The 22,093-nt window shown below is 45.5% G+C and overlaps 1 protein-coding gene across 1 annotated transcript; it reads left to right on the top strand.

The window, feature by feature from the left end:
• Positions 1-19,908: 19,908 nt before the first annotated feature.
• On the top strand, positions 19,909-21,250 carry LOC123439226 (putative E3 ubiquitin-protein ligase SINA-like 6). Its single transcript, XM_045115966.1, has 2 exons — positions 19,909-20,227; positions 20,318-21,250. Exons 1-2 carry the CDS (start codon positions 20,006-20,008, stop codon positions 21,011-21,013), a joined length of 918 nt encoding a protein of 305 aa, XP_044971901.1. The 5' UTR covers positions 19,909-20,005; the 3' UTR covers positions 21,014-21,250.
• Positions 21,251-22,093: the final 843 nt, after the last annotated feature.

The raw sequence follows: 22,093 nt of genomic DNA, 5'->3' as shown, positions 1-22,093 counted from the left end.
TGATCGTGTCATTTTGTTGCTACTGTTTTTTGCGTGTCAAGTATTTATTCCTATGACCATGAGATCATATAACTCACTGACACCGGAGGAATGCTTTGTGTGTATCAAACGTCGCAACGTAACTGGGTGACTATAAAGATGCTCTACAGGTATCTCCGAAGGTGTTAGTTGAGTTAGTATGGATCAAGACTGGGATTTGTCACTCCGTGTGACGGAGAGGTATCTCGGGGCCCACTCGGTAATACAACATCACACACAAGCCTTGCAAGCAATGTAACTTATGTAAGTTGCGGGATCTTGTATTACGGAACGAGTAAAGAGACTTGCCGGTAAACGAGATTGAAATAGTTATGCGGATACTGACGATCGAATCTCGGGCAAGTAACATACCGAAGGACAAAGGGAATGACATACGGGATTATACGAATCCTTGGCACTGAGGTTCAAACGATAAGATCTTCATAGAATATGTAGGATCCAATATGGGCATCCAGGTCCCGCTATTGGATATTGACCGAGGAGTCTCTCGGGTCATGTCTACATAGTTCTCGAACCCGCAGGGTTTGCACACTTAAGGTTCGACGTTGTTTTATGCGTATTTGAGTTATATGGTTGGTTACCGAATGTTGTTCGGAGTCCCGGATGAGATCACGGACGTCACGAGGGTTTCCGGAATGGTCCGGAAACGAAGATTGATATATAGGATGACCTCATTTGATTACCGGAAGGTTTTCGGAGTTACCGGGAATGTACCGGGAATGACGAATGGGTTCCGGGAGTTCACCGGGGGGGGGGGGGGCAACCCACCCCGGGGAAGCCCATAGGCCTTGGGGGAGACACACCAGCCCTTAGTGGGCTGGTGGGACAGCCCACAAGTGCCCTATGCGCCAAGGAGAAGAAAATCAAGAGAGAAAGAAAAAAAAGGAGGAGGTGGGAAGGAAGGGGGACTCCCTCCCACCAAACCTAGTCCAACTCGGTTTGGGGGGGGGGAGAGTCCTCCCCCTTGGACTCGGCCGACCCCCTTGGGGCTCCTTGAGCCCCAAGGCAAGGCCCCCTCCCTCCCACCTATATATACGGAGGTTTTAGGGCTGATTTGAGACGACTTTTCCTCGGCAGCCCGACCACATACCTGCACGGTTTTTCCTCTAGATCGCGTTTCTGCGGAGCTCGGGCGGAGCCCTGCTGAGACAAGGTCATCACCAACCTCCGGAGCACCGTCACGCTGCCGGAGAACTCTTCTACCTCTCCGTCTCTCTTGCTGGATCAAGAAGGCCGAGATCATCATCGAGCTGTACGTGTGCTGAACGCGGAGGTGCCGTCCGTTCGGTACTAGATCGTGGGACTGATCGCGGGATTGTTCGCGGGGCGGATCGAGGGACGTGAGGACGTTCCACTACATCAACCGCGTTCTCTAACGCTTCTGCTGTACGGTCTACAAGGGTACGTAGATCACTCATCCCCTCACGTAGATGGACATCACCATGATAGGTCTTCGTGCGCGTAGGAAATTTTTTGTTTCCCATGCGGCGTTCCCCAACAATATCCTCATCAACATAGTCTTGATGAAATGAGAAACATAGTCTTGATTAAATGAGAAACAAAGTGAAACTAAGATAAGGATGAACATTACTCATCAAAAGAGTAGCCAAGTTCTCTGTTGGCCTCTGTTTCACTTGTGTGGCGCCTAAGACCAAGGCGCCACACATGTGAAACAGAGTAACAGAAAGTCCACATCTGAGATGCCAGTAGGTTTTCACATGTGTGGCGCCTAAGGCTTAGGCGTCACACATGTGAAAACCTACTGGCATCTCAGATGTGGACTTTCTGTTACTCTGTTTCACATGTGTGGTGCCTAAGCCTTTGGCGCCACACATGTGCAACGCCCAAGGCTTAGGCGGCACACATTCTGGCATGCTGAAAACTGCATCACATAGTGGTTGAGGAGTTCAAATATACATCACAAATATACTGAAGTTCAAACATACATCACAATAATACTGGAGTTAAAACATACAATACAAAGAGGGTGGAGTTCAAACATACATAGGGTTCTTAAAGAACATACGTCCAAAAGTGCATACATAGTGGAGTTTCATAGTAAGAAAGCGCGCAAGCGAACAAGGTTCAATAACACATAGGGTTCAACAACACATAGGGTTCGAAGATGAAAGCGCGCATGAGAATAGAAGCATCGGGCTCTATTGGGTCGAGCAAGGCCCCTTTCCCTTCTTCTTCTTCCTCTTCCTCTTCCCTTTTGCGCATTTTTGAAGCCTCTTCCTTAACCCTCTCCGTGAAGCGTTGATGCTCCCGCTCTCTCTTTGCTGCGCCCTCTGCCATCATCTTCTTAAAGTTAGCTTCATATTCTATTTTACGTTTCTCTAGCGTCTTCCTGTAATTCTCCTTTATCCTAGCCTCATATCTCATGCGCTGAAGTTCCATTTGCCACTGCTCATCCATCCTTGCCTTATGCTCCTCATCCTTCTTCTTCCGCGCTTCGGCTGCATCCTCCTCTCTCAACTTCTTTGCAACCCTCTCCATCAACCGCTGCTCCTCACTAGCTGCATCCTTCTCCTCCCCCCACTCCGCTTTTGCCTTGTTGGGTTGAGAAGCGGCAATACCTACAAAACAGGCATCAAAGCTCATAGTTAGTAAAATATCACACAAAGGAGCATGAAAAACAACATGATAAAGATAAGTCAAATATGTGACATACGGAAATGGTCCTCGTAGGTATCCACGCATACCAATCCTAGTAAGTCCACCACCTATACCACCACTGCCTCTAGCACCACCACCACCTATCCCACCCCTGCCTCTAGCACCACGTCCTCTAGTAAGCCCAAGTCGGCTAGGAACATGTTGAGTATGAACTTGTTGGGTTGTGCTTGCTTGACCCGTCCCTTGTTGGCTCGTGCTTCCTTGACCCGTCCCTTGTTGGCTTGAACTTTGTTGGCTAGGACTTGGTTGGCTAGAACTTGGTTGGCTAGGACTTGGTTGGCTTGACGCTTTGTCTTTCGTCTTCCCAGTTTCACAACCTTCCACTCTGGGTCGGGCCATAGTTGTACTCCATGATACTCTGGCCATTGTGATTGGTCAAAGTATGGTTCAAATCTAGGAGCCCATGTATGATTCGTGGTCAAGATATAGAACTTGGACTCCCTCACGATTAGTGGATGGTTGACGTCCACATTCCTACTGCGAGCTGTCGTGTACAAATGCGAGCATGCGAGATGAAGCAACCTTGGCCTCCCACTAGATCAATCACACACCGATAAAGATACCTTGAACGCCCTGTTTTCGTGTTGCTGGCCATCGTTTGTCGTTCCTCCGGGCTCATTCACTTGGTATGTTCAATCCTCGTTGTTGTACAGGGTAGCCGTTTGGGAGTCAACCTTCCGTGATTGAAATACCATCCATTTGTCAACCTTTGGTGGAAACTGGTATTTGTACTTTTTCTTGTTCTCTCCCGCAATCCGATCATCTGTTTCTTGCAAGTACTTTAGAAAGTATGCTCTCAACTTGTCGAATGTGTATTGAACTATTGCCGTCACCGGCAACGCACGGACACCCTTCAGCACCCGGTTGAAGCATTCTGCCATGTTACTTGTCATTTGACCATATCTTCGGCCATCTTCATCATAAGCTCGTGCCCACTTGGCCCGAAGTTCAATGTGCCTGTTGAGAAACTCAAGCCCACCTGCATCAATTTTTTTGTTTACAAGCAAAGCGTTGTACAATCTTGCAAATCGTTTGTCCGAAAATGCTTGACAACAATGTTGAAGATCATCCGCCAACTCCTTGCTACCACATGCCCGGTAGAAGTTTGCACAGAAATGCCTCATGCACCATCGATGATGCAAAGGAGCATGGCCGGGAATGACAATGTCAACCGCGTTAAGTATGCCTTGATGGCGATCCGATATGATACATATTTCCCTCTCAAATGGTAATACTTTGGTTCTCAAAATATGCAAGAACCATTCTCAGTTAACATTGTTCTCTTCCTCAACCAAAGCAAAAGCCAAAGGCATCAACCGGTTATTGGCATCACTTGCTATTGTAACCAACAAAGTGCCCTTGAATTGTCCGGTCAAAAACGTGCCATCGATGGAGATGACAGGACGACAGTGCCGAAAAGCCCTCAGACATTGCTCAAATGCCCAAAATGCACGGCCAAATACGCGGACCCTATTTCCATTGAGAATCCTTGTTTTCTCCCCATACGGCTCGAACACATGAGCCATGCCCGGGTTAGTGTGGGCAATAGCTCCCAACAACCTAGGTATGCGGTTGTATGCTTGCTCCCAATCACCATACAACATCGTGAATGCGGCTTGCTTTGCTTTCCATGCCTTACCATATTTCACCTCGTAGTGAAAGAGGGCTTTCACAAGGTCTTGTACGCTTTTGTTGCTCATTGTAGGAAGAGAGGAGATGGAGTTCGAAAGCCTATAAGCGATGAACTCGGAGGTGAGTTGTCTATGGCTTTGCGACGAAAGGGCACCATCAACCCTCTCGCCTCAACACATGTGAGGCATACAACTGACAATGTTCCATCCTGGCCCTCCTTTCCATGGTCTTGCACGGACAATCCAAGGACACCCTCTATCCTCACATGCAACCGTGTAACACAGATTCATGTTTGAATTAACAACTCTGTGTGGCCTATAATGCGTAACAGAATATTCATCCAACCACATCTTCAGTTCAAAGAATGTTTCGAACTTTGACCCCGGCAAAATAATATTCTTCCCATGTTTGTCCCGATGAGAAGGTGGCCTAAATCCAAACAATATGCCTTCACCTCTGTCAACCATGGCTTCATCCGTAAGGCTAAGATCCTCGAACAATGCTGTCCGGTGATCACGCTTTAATACATTCCTGAAAGCTTCAGCCTCCTTTGCCGTGAACCCTTCCTCATCAACTTCTTCATCGGGACCCTCATCGTCAGACTCAGATGCATAGCCACGTGAGTACGGAATAGAATGGTCCATTGTCTCTTGCAAATTATATTTGTCCAAATCACCAAGATTGTTGTCATGAAGAACATTACCATCATTCTCATCATCATCGTGCTCATCATTAGCCTCCAGCAATGGTTCATGTTCAATGTTGACCTCTTCATTGGCCTCATCGACACAAGAAAGAGGTTCAATGTTGGCCTCTTCGTTGATGGGTGCAGGAATAGCTTCAACAATCGGAGAGGCAACCCGGTTCAAATCCAACAAGTTAGGTGAGACAGCCCGATGCCGACGTTCCAGAAGATTACCCTCTCTTTCCGTTTTCGTCGTGTGGCTTATTTTATTTGTCATGTCATCATCGCGTCATGCGCATCATCTACATTGCATCGGCATCTCCGTTGCCGCCAGTTTTCAAAACTTGCATCCGTTATTAGTTGCCGCCTCTCTTCGCGTTTGTCGTTGTTCGTTCCGAGCCTGACCGCACACGCACGCGCCCGCGGCACCGTTGAAACCCTGTTTTAAAAGTGTGCGTCAAACTTTCTCTGATCGAGGTGAAACTTGGCATGCGGTCGTGATTAGTTATAGTCGGGCCGCCTGTCGAATTTCGTCGCGCTCGGAGACCGTCTGGTACCCAAACGGTCGACCGTAGCGGCACCATATTTGGGCTACCGTCGGACGTGTGTCGGTGTTTTAAAATGCGTTGCCGCGTCGCCTGTTTTCCCTCTCATCTCCGCCTAGCCCTCTGCACAGTGCACTGACCTGCCCACAGCGTAGTTCGAAAACCTCCCGGAACCCGAACCCGGCGGTCGTGACCGTTGGATCCAGAGCAACCCCGTTCTACCGCAAACCGTCATCGGTTTGTCCAGTGGACTCCCTAAGCTAGCCATTTCCGACCACCCAATTTAAGACGGAGGGTCCAGATAGCCATGGACCTAAACCCATTTGCTAGATATTTAGAGCCACTTAGCCCAATCAGACCAAAACCTAGTTTCTAGGGATCCTCCCCTGTTCCATCGTGCGCCGCCACCCACCTCGCGGTCCAACCCGATCCAATCAGCGCGCAGCGCGGTCCCAGTTCTTCCCTCGATCCCCAGGCGGTGACCTCACCAGCCGTCGTGCCGCATTCTGCACCTGCCGGCACCGAGCTGCCCCAGCCGCGCCGCACCGAGCCCTCTCCCATGCCTCCTCGCGCCCGAGAGCGAGCTCCCATGCCCCGTGCGTCCCAGAGGCCACTCCTCCCGAGCTCCCGCGCGCCCAAGACCATGTTGTGAGCCGCCGGCAGCCGCACCGGCAAGCGTCACCGATGGACAGGCGCCGCCGCTCACCTGGGTCGCTCCTCGTGCTGGCCTTCTTCCTCCTCTCTCCGTTTTCTCCCCACCTCTCTAAGCTTCCTCTGCGTGCCCTTTTCTTCCCCGCAGGTACACAACCATGGAGGCCAAGCTCCGCCGGATCGCGTCAGATCCGTCGGGAATGGAGCCACCTCGGCCAGATCCGGCGAGAGCCACCACCACCCGACCCTTCTCTGTCGTTCCCCGCCGGAATTGGCGCCGGAGATCGTTGGCATGGCGCTGGCCTCTTCCCCCATTGTGAGATGTATTCCCGTAACTGTACCCGGAGCTTTTCTTTCCAAGATCCGTTCTGTCACGTAGGGTTATTTAGAGACGCATGTAGGTTAGAACATGAGGGCAGTCCCAGCCGAGTTGGCTAGTGCAGTTAACCTCCACCCATGAGACCAGGGATCAAATCCCAATCGGTCTATATTTTGGGTTTTGTTTTGTGTTAATTCAGTTTAGTCTATGGCTGTTGCGCGAGCCTGTGTTACATCTTGTGCCACATTCTCCTTGCATCAGCGGCTCATTGCCAGCCCAGCTGGTTAGCCTGTAGGCTTGCAACCGTGGGGGTCTTGGGATCGATCCCAATAAATCCCATTTTTTTAGTCGTGTGAATTATTAATTTCAGAAAAAAGCATAATTTTCAAACGCGCCTAACTTTTATTCTCTGCGTCGGTTTCCGACGAATTAAATATGTAACTTGCCTAGAATTTTGCGTAGGGTAATATTTTCCAACTCTCATGCATAACTAGAACTGTTTAGTGTGCTGTTTGTATCGGTTTGCGTGTCGCCGTGTTGAAAACGGTTTAGGTCGTAACTATTTGTCCGTAGCTTCGTTGGAGTTGTGCCATATATGTAAATGGAGCAGAACGACGAGTAGAATCACGTGAACCACCTTGTTTTTCCGTTTAACAAACCTAAGATGTGATTAGGACAAATCTGGATAGAATTAGAATTTAACGCGTGGGGTCATTTCGGAGATGCTATATGTCGTTTCCGGCCTCATTTAAGATGCCTAGCTAGGTAGATTAATTTTTGCTTCACCTCTTGCCATGTTAACCACATTTAATATATCCGTGTACCTGAATGGGAGTGAACTAAATAATTAAACGTGGAGCTTCGTCGATATACAACTCGTTGCATATCGAGCTTCACTTAATGTGTAGTGTTTGATTGTTGTGATTGTCATGCCGTGCCTTAGACCGTTCATGCATCATGTGTGTCTTGCATCGTGTGGTGTATATCGTGTGTTGATGCTTGTTTCCGGTTTCTTCCGTAAGCGTGTCGGATGTGAGGACCGTTCGACTACATCGGTCCGTCTACTTCACGGAGTCATTCTTCTTTCAAGCGGGATCTCAGGCAAGATGATCATTTCCCCAGATACCATTACTATCATTGCCATGCTAGTTTTATCGCTTCTACCGATTATCTCTCATTGCCTACCACATGTTAAATATCAGCCTCTCAACAATGCCATGAAACCTTCAACCTGTTCGACCTAGCAAACCACTGATTGGCTATGTTACTGCTTGCTTAACCTTGTTGTTAGCGTTGCTAGTTGCAGGTGCAGATGCTTTCATGTGAAAACATGGGTTCCTTGTTATATCACCCTATTAATGCTATTTAATTTAATGCACCTATATACTTGGTAAAAGGTGGAAGGCTCGGCCTTTCTAGCCTGGTGTTTTGTTCCACCTTTGCCCCCTTAGTTTCGGCTACCGGTGTTATGTTCCATAAACGAGCGCTCCTAACACGATCGGGGTTGTTATGGGGACCCCTTTGATAATTCGTTTTAGATTAAAGCTGGTCTGGCAAGGCCCAACTTTGGTACTATTTGCCCAACATAATAATTCTGTTAAATTAAAATGCATAGGGAGTTAGCGCTACCCGAGGAGTAATTCTACATAATACAGGGAGGGCCAGTGCTGATGGTGCTGGTCCAAAACAGAGCACTGTGCGGGGCCACCACGAGGAAACTCGAGGTTTGGCACTCGTACGCGTCGCTTATCCGTCGTGTCCTGAGAACGAGATACGCGGCTCCTATCGGGATCGTCGACACGCCGGGCGGCCTTGCTGGATTAGTTTTACCTTTGACGAGATATCTTGTGTATCGGGATTCCGGTGATGCTTTGGGTAATCTCAGAGTTGAGGTTTCCCACTAAGGAATCCGACGAGATCGCGAGTGTCGTGATCGAGGATTTCTATGTGGCTTGTGGTAATTTGTGATGGACTAGTTGGAGCACCCCTGCAGGGTTAAATCTTTTCGGAAAGCCGTGCCCGCGGTTATGTGGCAACGTGGAAACTTTGGCTAACACTGGTTCTAGATAACTTGAAGTTAACTTAATTAAAATATGCCAACTGTGTGTGTAACCGTGACTGTCTCTTTCGTGAGTTCCTTCTCCGATCGAGGACACGGTGGGGTTATGTCTGACGTAGGTAGGTGTTCAGGATCATTCATTTGATCATCAGTAGTCACGTCCGCTATGCATAGATCTTCTCCCTCTTATTTCTTGTACTCGTAAGTTTAGCCACCAAATATATGCTTAGCCGCTGCTGCAACCTCACCACTTAACCATACCTCACCCAGTAAGCTTTGCTAGTCTTGATACCTTTGGAAATGAGATTGCTGAGTCCCCTGTGGCTCCCAGATTACTACAACACCAGTTGCAGGTACAGGTAAAGGTTACTTGACGCGAGCGTGTTGATTGTTCATTTGGAGTTGCTTCTTCTTCTTCTTCTTCATCGATCTAGGATGGGTTCCAGGCCGGCAGCCTGGGATAGCAAGGATGGACGTCGTTCTTCTTTTCTCGTTTGTTTTCGTCCGTAGTCGGACCCTGCTCTTACTCTTGGTGTTTATGTAATGTACTGATGTGACTCTGATGTAGCTTGTGGCGAGTGTAAGCCAACTCTGTATATATATCTCTTCTTTTCAGTACATGTACTTGTAACGATATCCATTCTTGCGACACGACGAGATGCGCTTCTATCCCTGACGAGGCCTTCGTGCCAAATTGAGGATAGGGTCGCATCTTGGGCGTGACATTAGGAACATTTGTTTTGATGGCAAATAACTCTAGAGCCTTGTCTAGTGATTCGGCCACCGTATCCTTGTATGCAAGCCAACGTTGCTCGGAGTTGACACGCATGGTATTCCAACGAATGTGCATTCCGAATCCCACATTATGCCTACCATCAAACTCAACTACATCACTAGGGTCCATCCAATTCAAATCCTTTCGGACTTGTTCCAACAATTCACCATAGCTAGGACACAAATCGAACACCATGTCAAGCTCATCCGGGTCCGGATCAATATTTCCTTTTAAAAAGGCAACCTTGTCCACGTGATGAACATAAACACATGTTCTTCCCATCCCTAAACAACAAAACATATAACTTTTTTTATAAGCAATCATACAACTACAATATGTACTTACTAACTTCCAAACATCCATAACCCTAACCCCATCATAACCCTAACACAACCAAACATCCCTAACCCTAGCCTAACCATAGCCTAACCCTAGCCTAACCCTAAAACAACCATAATTCAAACATCCAAACAATCCTAATCCTAACCCCATCATACCCCTTATCCTAACATACAAACAAATACAACAATATCATATACATCCCACATTTCATGAAAAACTAGGGTTTCCTCAAATTTGCAAAAAAAAGACCACAAGAGATTTTTATTTGGATGAGAATGAGGGGAGAGGTGGGGATTACCTTAGGGAGTGATTGGACACAAAATGCCCGGTCCAAACCTTCAGATTTGGTAATTTGGAGAAGGATTTGAAGAGGGGCCCGTGGCTGGGAGAGGGGGCTGGGGGAGGGGAATAGGGAGGGGAATGCGGAGGGGTGGGGAGGGGGGCTGGCCCGTGCCTGTTAAGTCAATGTGTGGCGCCTAAGCGTTCGGCGCCACACATTACAATGTGTGACGCCTGAGGCTTAGGCGTCACACGGCCTAGGGGGAGGGCCCTCTCTGCCAGGTGGTCGGGGTGTGTGGCGCCGAACGGCTAGGCGTCACACAGTGTAGTGTGGCGCCTAGGTGTCGGACGCCACACAAAAGGGTCAGTCGGGTGAAATATTTTCCCCGAGGGGTCACTCTGGGAGTTTCCCCCCAGGGGTCATTTTTGTCAAATTTGCCTGCTTTGGATGCCATCGAAAGTTTCTGTCAAAGTGGCATACCCATGACGCTATGGCTACAAGGCGCACCTATGGAGGGCCTATGTCATGTACTCCTGTCCCGTCGCGCGTCGGAAACCGTCATCCCGTGTCGTATTATTTTTTAATAAATGACCCGAAGGATCTTAGAGTAACTCCAACTGGCATACGACCAACGTCTGTTTCGGCGTTTCGGTCGGCACATATGACCAACGCTGACCCGATTAATTTTTCCCGACGCGTAAAATAATAATAATCAAGCATAACTAAAATTAAAAGCCGCCCATGAAAGCGGTTACATTATAAATGAAAAAGGAAAAAAAAACCTAGGTGTCCTCGTCGTCGACGGCGAGGTCGGGCTATGCCGACGCGGGCACTGCTGGTGTCGGCGGTGGCGCAGCACGGGCACACTCCTTCGCGAGGCGCAACTCCATCTTAGCATGGAGGCATGCGGCCTCCTCCGGGAGCAGCGCACGGGGTAGACGACGATGGTGTTCTGGGCGAAGCTGGGCGTAGCACGGGCGCGGTCGTGCGCCTGGCGCATCGGCCTCTTAGCGTGGAGGTAGGCGACGACGAGGTCGCCGTTGTCCATGGCTGCTGGGCAGGGTCGACGACGAGGAAACAGGGGATGGCGAGATGGGGACCGGGGGGGGGGGGGAGGGGGGTTCTGGAAGCGGATGGCCGAACACCATCGCACCCTCGGATTAAAAAAGGCCGACCGCGGTCACTGACGCGTGGGCTCGAGGAGGGCGACCGTCATAAATTATATTGACCGCGATCGTTGGGGCGAACACCGAGGGGGCGTGCGCGTCCGCGCCAACACATTTCAGTCCCAAATTTGGCCCGAAAAATGGGTCGGCGCGGACGCGAAGCGGACACGTTTTACAAATGGGTCGGCGCGTTGGGCCATCACTTTTGTCCGCGCGGACCCAAATGGACGGCGGCGGACGAAATGCTTGGGATGCCCCCGTGCATCCCTTCTTCATCAACAATCATCACTTCGTCATTCTTCATGTTATATTTTTATCACTCCATATGTTATGTGCTATGCTTGGAGCGTCCCGCTATTTACTTTTTAGTTTGTTTTAGTTTTGCTTGTTGTTCATAACAAGTTGGACCCTAGCCTTCTTTGTTTGTGAGAGAAACACGCTCCACTCCACCATAGAACACAACATAGGTTTTCATGCTTATCTTTTTGTGTGTTCTTTATCTTGTCATAGCTGCTGTCATGCTTAGCTCTTATTTTTCACGCTTTATCTTTTTAAGAGCTTTTATTTAGATGTTTTTGGAACTCTCTTGAGTTATCATGCTTATCTTGTTTAGAGAGTTGGCTTGTTGCACTGAGTTGTGTGTCTTGCATGAGTAGATAATCGAGGTTGCTATTTAAGTATACTAGTAACTTGCAATAGTCTCGAGGTATTTGTTTGAGTAATCTTTGGACTTTTGGTGTCAAGAGCTTGAGCCTATCAGTGATAGGTGTCGTATTTTGGGAAATCTGTGTGTATTTTCAAAAACAAAAAAATTAGTTGAGAACTCTAGCTACTAGATGGATCGCTAAGCTCTGGAGGGGTTGGAATATATAGAGTACCCTCATGTTATCATGGGTCAAGGATGCGCAAGGATAACCAAACCCCCAAACACTCCTCCTTGGGGTACTTGTCTCTTTGTGAATCTCCTGACTAAATAGTGTTCTTTGGACTAATGCGAGTATTCGATTATTGGCATTTCCACCAGCCATATTTTGCTAGCCTCTTCGGTACCGTGCATTGCCCTTTCTCATCTTGAGAGTTGGCGCAAACTTTGCCAGTGCATCCAAACACTTGGTATGATACGCTCTGTCATCATAAGCCTCATTATATCCTTCCTCAAAAGAGCCACCATACCTACCTATTAAGGCATTTCCATAGCCTTTCTGAGATACATTGCCAGACAACATCCACGATCTCATGACTTGATCTTCATGTCATACATGTTTTTGCTTGATCGAGGAGCCGCATGCTAGTTGGGCCTTTCCCTTATTATTGCTACATGACACGCTAGTTTCATTGCATATCCTGCTACACTAACAGAGGCATACATTTGCATACATCATGATAATTTTCATTTGTATTTATGTTGAGTACTTATTATAAATTGTGAAGATCTTCTTTTTATTCTTGCAGAATATAGAGTGTTGCCCTTAAGTGAGGAAAAGATCCCAAAGAGGACAAAACTAAAAGGTCTCAAAAGAGGACACATGAAAAGATCCCAAAGAGGGCAAATGAGAGATAAATAGAAAGAGCCAAAGAGGCCTAAAAATGAAAAAAATTAAAAAAAAAGAGAAACAAAAAGAGAGAAGGGGGCAACACTACTGTTCCTTTTGAAAGATCCACACTCATACTCCATTGTTATATTTGTACTCCATATAGATTATCATTCATGCATAACTATGTGGGGACCCTTTACACTATCGAACTTGGCTTGTATATTCCAATGATGAGCCTCCTCAAATGAGCTCGAGGTCTTCATGAGCAAGCAAGTTGGATGCACCCCACTAGTTCCATTGGAGAGCTTACCTCAGCTCAGATGTGTATCCGTTGCATGGCAATCCCTACTCCTCGGTCAACAACTATCAGTTAGCTTATGTTGATCCTGGGTTCTTATTTGTCCACATGATATGTGCTATAATTGTAGAGCATTTTTATTTAGTTTTCTGTTTGAATAAAATAGTCAGATCTGAATATCTTTACTAAGAGAGAGTTCTCACATAGATACTTAATTGTTTGACTACTCATTGATCTTCACTTATATCTTTTGAGGGTAATTTAATTGTTTGCTCTTGTGGTTCACATATATCCGAAGAGTAAATTGTGAATGAATGAAATATCTTAAATATGAAATTATCAATGTGTTTTATGCCTTGTAGTAGTTTCACTTTTGGTTTAGATAATAAAATCTATTGAAGATTGACAATCACAATATTGGTCATACAAGCAACTCATGACTGACTAGTATAAGAAAGAGAACTTTCACATATAAACATATTATCTTGGACATATTTTATGATTGTGAATATCCATTAATTATTTTTAAACTTTATTAATTAGTCTAAGTTGTACAAGGAAGACAACGTAATGGTTATGATTGAGTATATTTGCATAGAACTTATATTGTTATGGATCCTCCAACGTGTGGTGCTTGTTTAGAAGCTTTTGCTAGCCAAAACTTCATACTAAGTAGAGATACTACATGTGGATCTAAATTCTTGGAGCCAAGTTTCTTCCATGAGAGTCCACCATACCTACCTATATATGGTATTTCACAGCCATCCCAAGTAAATTTGCATGTGCCACCTCTAAACATTAAAATAAACATTTGTTTTCTGCGCTCGTATCACTCATGGAGCGAAAGGGCGGTCATTATCTTCCATGCTAAGCGAGTTATTCTCAGGATGTGTGTTTATTCACTTGTGATTGCACGAAAGAGGATGGTAAAAAGGATGCCCAGTCCTGCATAATACAAAAATGAATAAACAAGAAATCCCCCTAGAAAATCGATTGTTTGGATGTTACCCGTGGATACGGCTAACCATGGAATGTGTTCGAATGATGGAGGGGTAGTAAAATTTCAATTCTATTTGTGAACCGCCAATAATGTGATTACAATGGAAGATATTGAAAACTTTGTTGTGATGTTGACATGAAAGGAACACCACCCAAAATTACATGTTCATCTATGTTTTTAAACAATGAGTTCTATCACCTCTGCAAATCCCTGCTCCCCTCTGTGAAGGGACAATCTATTTACTTTCATGTTACTTGCTTTTCATGTTGAGTCAACTTCCTATTCCAACCTCAAATATTAAGCCCCTATCTTTCTCTGTGTTTCATGGATGTTGTTTGCTCTAAAAATATGCTTTGAGTATTAGCAATCATAGAAGACTATATGATAATTGAGTATGTGGAGCTCTAACTTAGACTTGATGATGCATTGAAATTGTTTGATGACTAAGAACATATGATGTTGAGTTTCAAGAGAATGCACTGTTTGAATCATGACATGTGAATTAACTACTACTCAACCATGATGAACTTTATGAAAATTTTGATGGTTATGATGTTGTAGTATTATGCTAGCATTCACACTTCACAATCGAGGACGAGTAGGAATTAAGCTTCGGGGTGTTGGTACGTCTCCAACGTATAGATAATTTACGAAGTATTCATGCAATGTTTGCCTATGTGTACAGTACTTTTACGTGGTTTTGATGCACTTTATATGATTTATTTAGAACTAACCAGGACTGGCGTTGTTTTCATCAGAATTACTATGGTTTCTTGGAATCGCCCGAAACTTTTTAATATTTTTTCTGGAGGAAGTAAGAAATATTGGAGCGGAGTACCACCGGAGGGGAGCCATCTGTGGGCCACAAGCCAACCGGACGCCTCCTAGGTCGCACCCTGATGGCTCCGTTTGGCATGATTCCAATGCTAAAAATCCTATATATACGAGAAACCCGAGAAATAAAGAGAGAACTGCCGCTCCATCGTCGTAACTCTTTGTATCAACAAAATACCCACCTGGAGCCTTTCCAGTACCATGCTTGGGAGGGGAAATCATCTCTTATGGCCATCTTCATCATCCCGGCGGAGGCCATGACGAGGAGGGGGTAGTTCACCCTCGGGGCTAAGGGTATGTACTAGTAGCTATGTGTTCAACGTCTCTCTCTCTCTCTCTTTCTCTCTCTCTCTCTCTCTCCCTCGTGTTCTTGAGATGGCACGATCTTTATGTAGCACGGGCTTTGTTAATAAAGTCGGACAATATGGTGTTCTTCCCTTGCCATCTTGTTGTGATAAATTAAATCTTTCCCTTTAATATCTCGTTATGTTGGATTAAATATTTTGGTTTGAGAACACTTGATGTATGTCTTTCATGCGGATACCCGTACTGACATTGGGGTATTCAAGTGATTCACTTGATATATGTTATGGAATCAACTTGCCGATTTCAGTGACCTTGGGATCTATGCATAGGGGGGTTGATTGCACGTTTTCATACTATGTTCTCCGATATAAATCTTGGGGTGCTCTTTGAAGTTCTTTGTGTTGGATTGAATACGATATATCCGAAATTGTTTAGTGCATGTCGCATAATTTACCCATGGATATGTGAGGTGACATTGGAGTGTCTAGGATTGATTGATATATACGTTATCCTAGTACGAACTCTAGGGCTGTTCGTGACACTTATCAGAATAGCTCGAAAGATTGATCAGAAAGAATAATTTTCAGGTGGTTCTACTACCTACACCAATTTCATCTTATTGTTCTCCGCTAGATAGGAACTTTGGAGTGATTCTTTGTTGCACGTTGAGGGATGATCATATGATTCTACTATGTTAGTATTGTTGAGAGATTGCACTAGTGAAAGTATGAACCTCACGCCTTATTACCAAGCATTTATACAAAACATTCTCACTGTTTTACACTTGCTACCTTGCTATTTTTATATTTTCAAATTACAAAAACCTATATCTACTATCCATTCTACACTTATATCGCCATCTCTTCGCCGAGCTAGTGCACCTATACAATTTCCCATTGTATTGGGTGTGTTGGGGACACAAGAGATTTTTTGTATTTGATTGCAGTGTTGTTTGAGAGAAACCATATTCATCCTACACCTTCCACAGATTGATAAACCTTAGGTCATCCACTTAAGGGGAAATTGGTACTGCCCTACATAACTATGTGTTTGGAGGCCCAACATAGTCTACAATAATGAAGTTGTGTAGTAGACATCATCCGCCGGTGCCGCACATCGACCCCAACAATTTCTGACAGTTGCCAAAGTGCCGCACGGTGCACACCCTCAATGCACACCCTTAATACCAACATCACTTTGCAAAACGGACTTGCTCCTTTCGGCCGCGTCTCCACCACGACCGCAAGATGTTCGACAATTTATTCACAAGTTATTGTGGATAGCGGTGATGAGTTTTTATTTCACAACTTTATTTCCTCATCGGATGATTCGTCCTCGGACGATGAAGAGCTTGTGGCGGCTGCATTGGTCTTCCACGACCACATTAGTAGGATGCGACCTCGGTTCAGGGGATCAATCCTCATCCATGCTCTGGCCTTGAACCACAATTGGGAGAGAGGCCACATACTTCTCTATGCCGATTACTTTGAGAACAACGCACTTTTCAAAGCACATAAATTTTTTTGCCGTCGCTTTGGTATGTAGAGACATGTGTTCAATCGTATTCGGGGCGGAGTGGTAGCATATTGCCCATATTTTGAGTGCAAGGAGGATGCCAAGTGGTAGCATATTGCCCATATTTTGAGTGCAAGGAGGATGCCCTTGGCAAGCTTGGCTTCTCTTCTTATCAAAAATGCACTGCGGCTATTCGCATGCTTGCATTTGGAATTCCTGGTGATTTTTTTGGATGAGTACGTCTGTATGAGTGAGTCCACATGTCTTCAATCAGTGTACAACTTCTGCAAGGTCGTTGTGGCTGTGTTTGGCCCTGAGTAGGTGATAGAGCCAAATACGGCTTATACTGAGAGGTTGTTCTCGATCAATGCCGAGAGGGGTTTTTCGGGTATGCTTTGTAGTATCGATTGTATGCACTCGAAGTGAAAGAAATGTCCATTTGCTTGGCAGGGGCAATACAAGGAAAATGTGAAAGGTTCTACCGTCACACTTGAAGCGGTGGCTTCACAAGATATGTGGAAATTTCATTCTTTCTTTGGCATGATTGGTTCTCATAATGATATCAGTGTTCTTCAGCGTTCTCCATGGTTTGCAAGGCTTGCAGAAGTCCACTCTCCGAAGGTCAACTTGGAGATCAATGGCCACCAATACAACAAGAGATATTACCTGGCTGATGGTATCTATCCTCAGTGGTCCACTCTATGAAAGACCACACCCGATCCGCAAGGAGAAAAGAGACAGAGGTTTGCCCAAATGCAGGAGGGTGATAGGAAAGATGTGGAGCATGCTTTCGGTGTGCTTCAGTCTCGATGGGTATCCTTCGAAACCCCGCATTGACATGGAGCACGCAGAAGCTTTGGAATGCGATGACTGCTTGTGTGACCATGCACAATATGATCGTGAAGGATGAGTGTGATGACAACATCTATGACCAATGGTTTGATTTTCTAGGTGAAAATGTTGAGCCTGAGCTGAGCTGAAACCTCCTCCGTCTATTTTTATCATGAACTATGCGATTGACATACTCATGACTAGCTTCAGAATAAATTGATTGACCACAAATTTAGACAGACATGACTTCATTATCGTGTAAACGGACGAAAAGCGGATGAAAAGGTATGCTGGAATTGGCCTCGAGTCGTGCAACCAAACCCACCCTACTACCCTACCGAACAGATTTACTCTGTACAGAAAATCTCTTTTGCTGTTGACTGTTGCAACGTTTGGTGTCACCGTGTGAGGCATATTTACCAATGGAAAGTTTCAGTCAAAGTGGCGCAGCGAAGCACCCACGAGCCTATGGCTGCACGGTGCAGCTACGGAGGGCCTATGACACGTCCCGTCGCGCACGCCGCATTCATTTCGCCTCTGGTCCCTTGACCAATGACCACACACAGTAACTCAGTAGCTGCTTGTTTCTTTAGAGCATGTCCAACAGTCCGTATGTTTAATCATTGGTATAAGTGTCCACGTCAACTACCAACTGCACATCATAAAAGCTATTCAATGATGTGTATGTTAATCGTATGTAAAATAATTAAGCTGGTTCACTAAATATTGAAGAAATAACCATGCTAGCCTACGTCATGTCATTAAAATGAGTTAAATACATCATGGATGCCTTAACTTGTCATGTGCGGTCAGTTTGATGTCTAAAATTGTAAAATACATAAAAATGGTGCTTTAACTTGTTCGACCGTGCAAATACGATACCTCCTACCGTATTCGGGTGTACGTCTTGCCCATGTGGCGTGGCAGCATGGCGGCGGCCCACAAGTCAGTGGTTGGAAGTGAACGACTAATTTTTTATTTTTGTTGGGATGAAAATTTGAAGCTGGGACATCCTGCTTAATGCAATAACATGACCAAACTAAGTTATACGTAGTAGTATTAGCTAGAAATGTATACAGACCAATTCGACATATCGTTCTGCAATTCTTCAACACATTTTCTACATTTTTATAGAAAAAATCGAGATATTGTTTAGTTTTCATGATATGTAAATTTTACCAAATAAAAAATACAGTAATTATCAGTAGGGCATTTTTTTTGTATTTTACATATCTATTCTATTTTCATTGTTGCGTACTTTGAAGAGGTTAACGTGGACGTTTTTAAAAAATTATGTGGATTTAGGCAGTTCAACATATATTGAAAATTGTTGTGTAAATTTGTGTATCTTCATGCAGGACCACAAGCACGGGCAATTAGTGTGTGTTTTCATTGTATTACTATATTTTTAAAATACACAATTACAGAAAAATGACAATGTAAGTGTTGGATGTGTATTAGAAATTAGTGTGTAATAATAGTAATTTTAGAAATGTATTAAAATATCTTAAAGGTGTTTGTAGAAATATAAGAACAATTTTGCACAATAACATTTCCAATGCACGTTGAACATCTATAAAAATACATGTTGTCAATCTTTTTGAAGGCGTGACAAACATCTTTTAAATATAAGTTTATAATTTTATAATACCCGTGAAACATGTTTCAAAAGCATTTTTGTTTCAAATGCACCAGCACGTTTCCTAAATATCCTTTGATACTAAAATGTTTAAGAAGTAAATTATCTCATTTAGGCATCAAATGGTGTCTTGTCTGTTGGTTAGCAGAGGTCCCTCGGTGAACAATATAACCACCAGACACGTCACCACGAGATGTCTAAAATGGAGAAATAATGTTTACATTTTTTAGAGGGTTAGATAAATAAACTCATAGGAAAATTCCAACTAGATGCTCTAAATAAACATAAAATTTTTCTTGGTATATGGGTTAGATTGCAAGGATGGCACATGTGAGCTCCTAGTTTTGAAAATTCGGATCCTTTTTTCTTTCTTATTTCTTTTAATATCTCGCACGATATTATTATAATAAATTACGCTATATCTATGATTTGCACATATAGCCATGCTTTGTGTAGCTGATATGCAGGACCAAACCTGACAGGTTGGACCCATCAGTATGTGCATCCGTATGTGATACAATTTAGAGCCGGACAAGTTATATGCTCGAATACTGTATGAGGTACCGTATTTGCACACCCGAACAAGTTAGAGCACCATTTTTATGTATTTTTCAACTTTAGGCACTGACTGCATATGACAAGTTAAGGCATGTGTGGTGTATTTAATTTTATTAAAATCATCTACGTGACAATTTTATCAACTGTGATCATACGATGATTGAAGATGCCGTTACTGTGCCGTGCGCTTGCATTGCATTTGCATGTTGCCTCTCCCAGCCTCTTCTAGTCTTCTCTTCCAGCCGTTCACCAAAGACACAAAGAAAGAGAGAGAGAGAGAGAGTTTTTCGAGGCGAACGCAGGCTGCTAGTTTGGCCATGGTGATGGAGCTGCTCAATGGCCCGGTGAAGCAAGAAATCGTTGTGCATAATGCAGGAGCCCAAGCAAGTGGAGGTGGCGGCGGCGCAGCCGTGGAGGCGTCGGAACACGGCTTGACGATGACGGCGCCCACGGCCACGGCCACGCCCACCGTGAGGATGGAGGCCAACATGCTTGACTGCCCCATCTGCTCCTCCCCCTTCAAGCCTCCCGTCCTCCAGGTTGGTGTACTACTACTCAACATCCCATGAACTGAATCCAATCCAGCAGCTAGATTTATTCCTCTTACTGCTTGCTTCAATCTGTCTTAGTGCAAACGCGGCCACCTGGCTTGCGGCAGCTGCGTCGCCAAGCTCCCATGGAAGCAGTGCCAGAGGTGCGACGACGGCGGCGACTTGAGCGCCTGCCCCTTTGTGGACGCCTTGGTCTCCTCCGCCAGGATCAAGTGCGACCACGACGGCTGCGGCCGCCGCGTCATCTACCACAAGCTCGGCGACCACAAGAGCGCGTGCCCGCTCGCGCCCTGCAAATGCCCCATGCCCGGCTGCGCCTTCGCCTGCGCGCCGCCGGCGCTCCCCCACCACCTCATCGCCGTCCATGGCGTGCCCGTGCACGCGGTTCAGTACGGCAAGGTGCTCCAGCTCGAGGTGCCGGTGTCGGAGCCGCGCCGCCTGCTGTTCGCGGAGGAGGACGGCCGCGCGTTCCTCGTGGTCGGCAGCGCGCTCGGCCCGGGCGTGCCCATCGCCGTGTCGGTGGTGTGCGTCAGGGCCGGGGCCTCCCCACCGCCGCACTATGCGGCCAAGGTGTGGGCGAACGGGCCGCCGGAGCCGGCAAACGGCAGGACCGACACGGTCCGAGCGGAGATCCAGGTGACGAGCAGCAAGGAGCCTGGCACCGTCGCCGTGGAGGAGCTGACGTTCCTAACGGTGCCGCACAAGCTTCTCGCCGGTGCTGGCCCTTTCAGGACGGTGTCCCTCCACGTTCGTGTTGACAAGGTCACCTTCTAAATGATTCTGCTATGCTTACTTAGGGTTCAAGAACTGGTCTTAATAGTATGGTTTAGTTTTAGTTTGGTTTAATTTAGCTTAAGAGATGATGGCTTTTGTTAGCAATGGAACAATTACTTTAACGTCAGATAAGCACTTGCTATTTCCGCCTTGATTATATGGAGGAGGTATTTTGTGGCTGTTGGTTGTAAGATCTTTGGGTAGCTAATTAATGAACCAAGCTCTATTGAGCAATGATCATGTGAGTTTATTTTGAATTAGTGCATTTACAAAAAATAAAATGAGATCATGTGGTCTAGAGATCCAGTCAGAGGTAACGCACACAACTGATGGCATGAAGTTAGGGTCGGGATATTTAGCACACCGCAAAAAAAAAAATGTCTTGCGTTGCATATCCAAAAGGCAGCCAACACGATCCTGTCTGAAAAAACAAAAGAACTGTTCATATATCTTGAACAGCTACTTCGTGTTACCCGGGCAACAACTACTAATCATACTCATCTGGCACGAGTGACACGAAGCAAATCTGATCACACATCCTAACACAGCTATTTTAGTTACTTGGGAGATGACAACTTTAGTTATTTGACAGATGGCAACTACTCCCTCCATTTTAAAATATAAGACCTTTTAGTGATTTCACGAGGAGACTACATACGAAATAAAATGAGTGAATCTATACTCTAAAATATGTCTATGTATATCCGTATGTAGTTTATAGTACAATCTTCAAAAGGTCTTATATTTAGAAACGGAGGGAGTATAATTAATGATAGTTGTCGCGCGTGATCAAACATAGTTATCATGTGTAATTAACTACTTACCACGTATGGTCATAAAACAGTTGTCATATGCAATTAACAAGTTAACAAGTTACCACACGTTGTTCAACCATAGTTGCTATGTAAGATCAACCATAATTGACATGCGTGATTACCTAGTTGCAGCATACGCACAACTGTAGTTGTCATGCATTTAGCAACGTACGAGCATTGTGTGGGCGAAGAGCAGTTTACCCACACGATGCGGACATGGTGAAGACTGTGCGGGTGGGAACCGGTTCACCCACCCAGAAGCTGG

Source organism: Hordeum vulgare, chromosome 3H (genome assembly GCF_904849725.1).
Source record: "Hordeum vulgare subsp. vulgare chromosome 3H, MorexV3_pseudomolecules_assembly, whole genome shotgun sequence".
NCBI lineage: Eukaryota > Viridiplantae > Streptophyta > Magnoliopsida > Poales > Poaceae > Hordeum > Hordeum vulgare.
The sequence above is the reverse complement of the archived record's forward strand: the minus strand, read 5'-3'. Positions and strand labels throughout refer to the sequence as shown.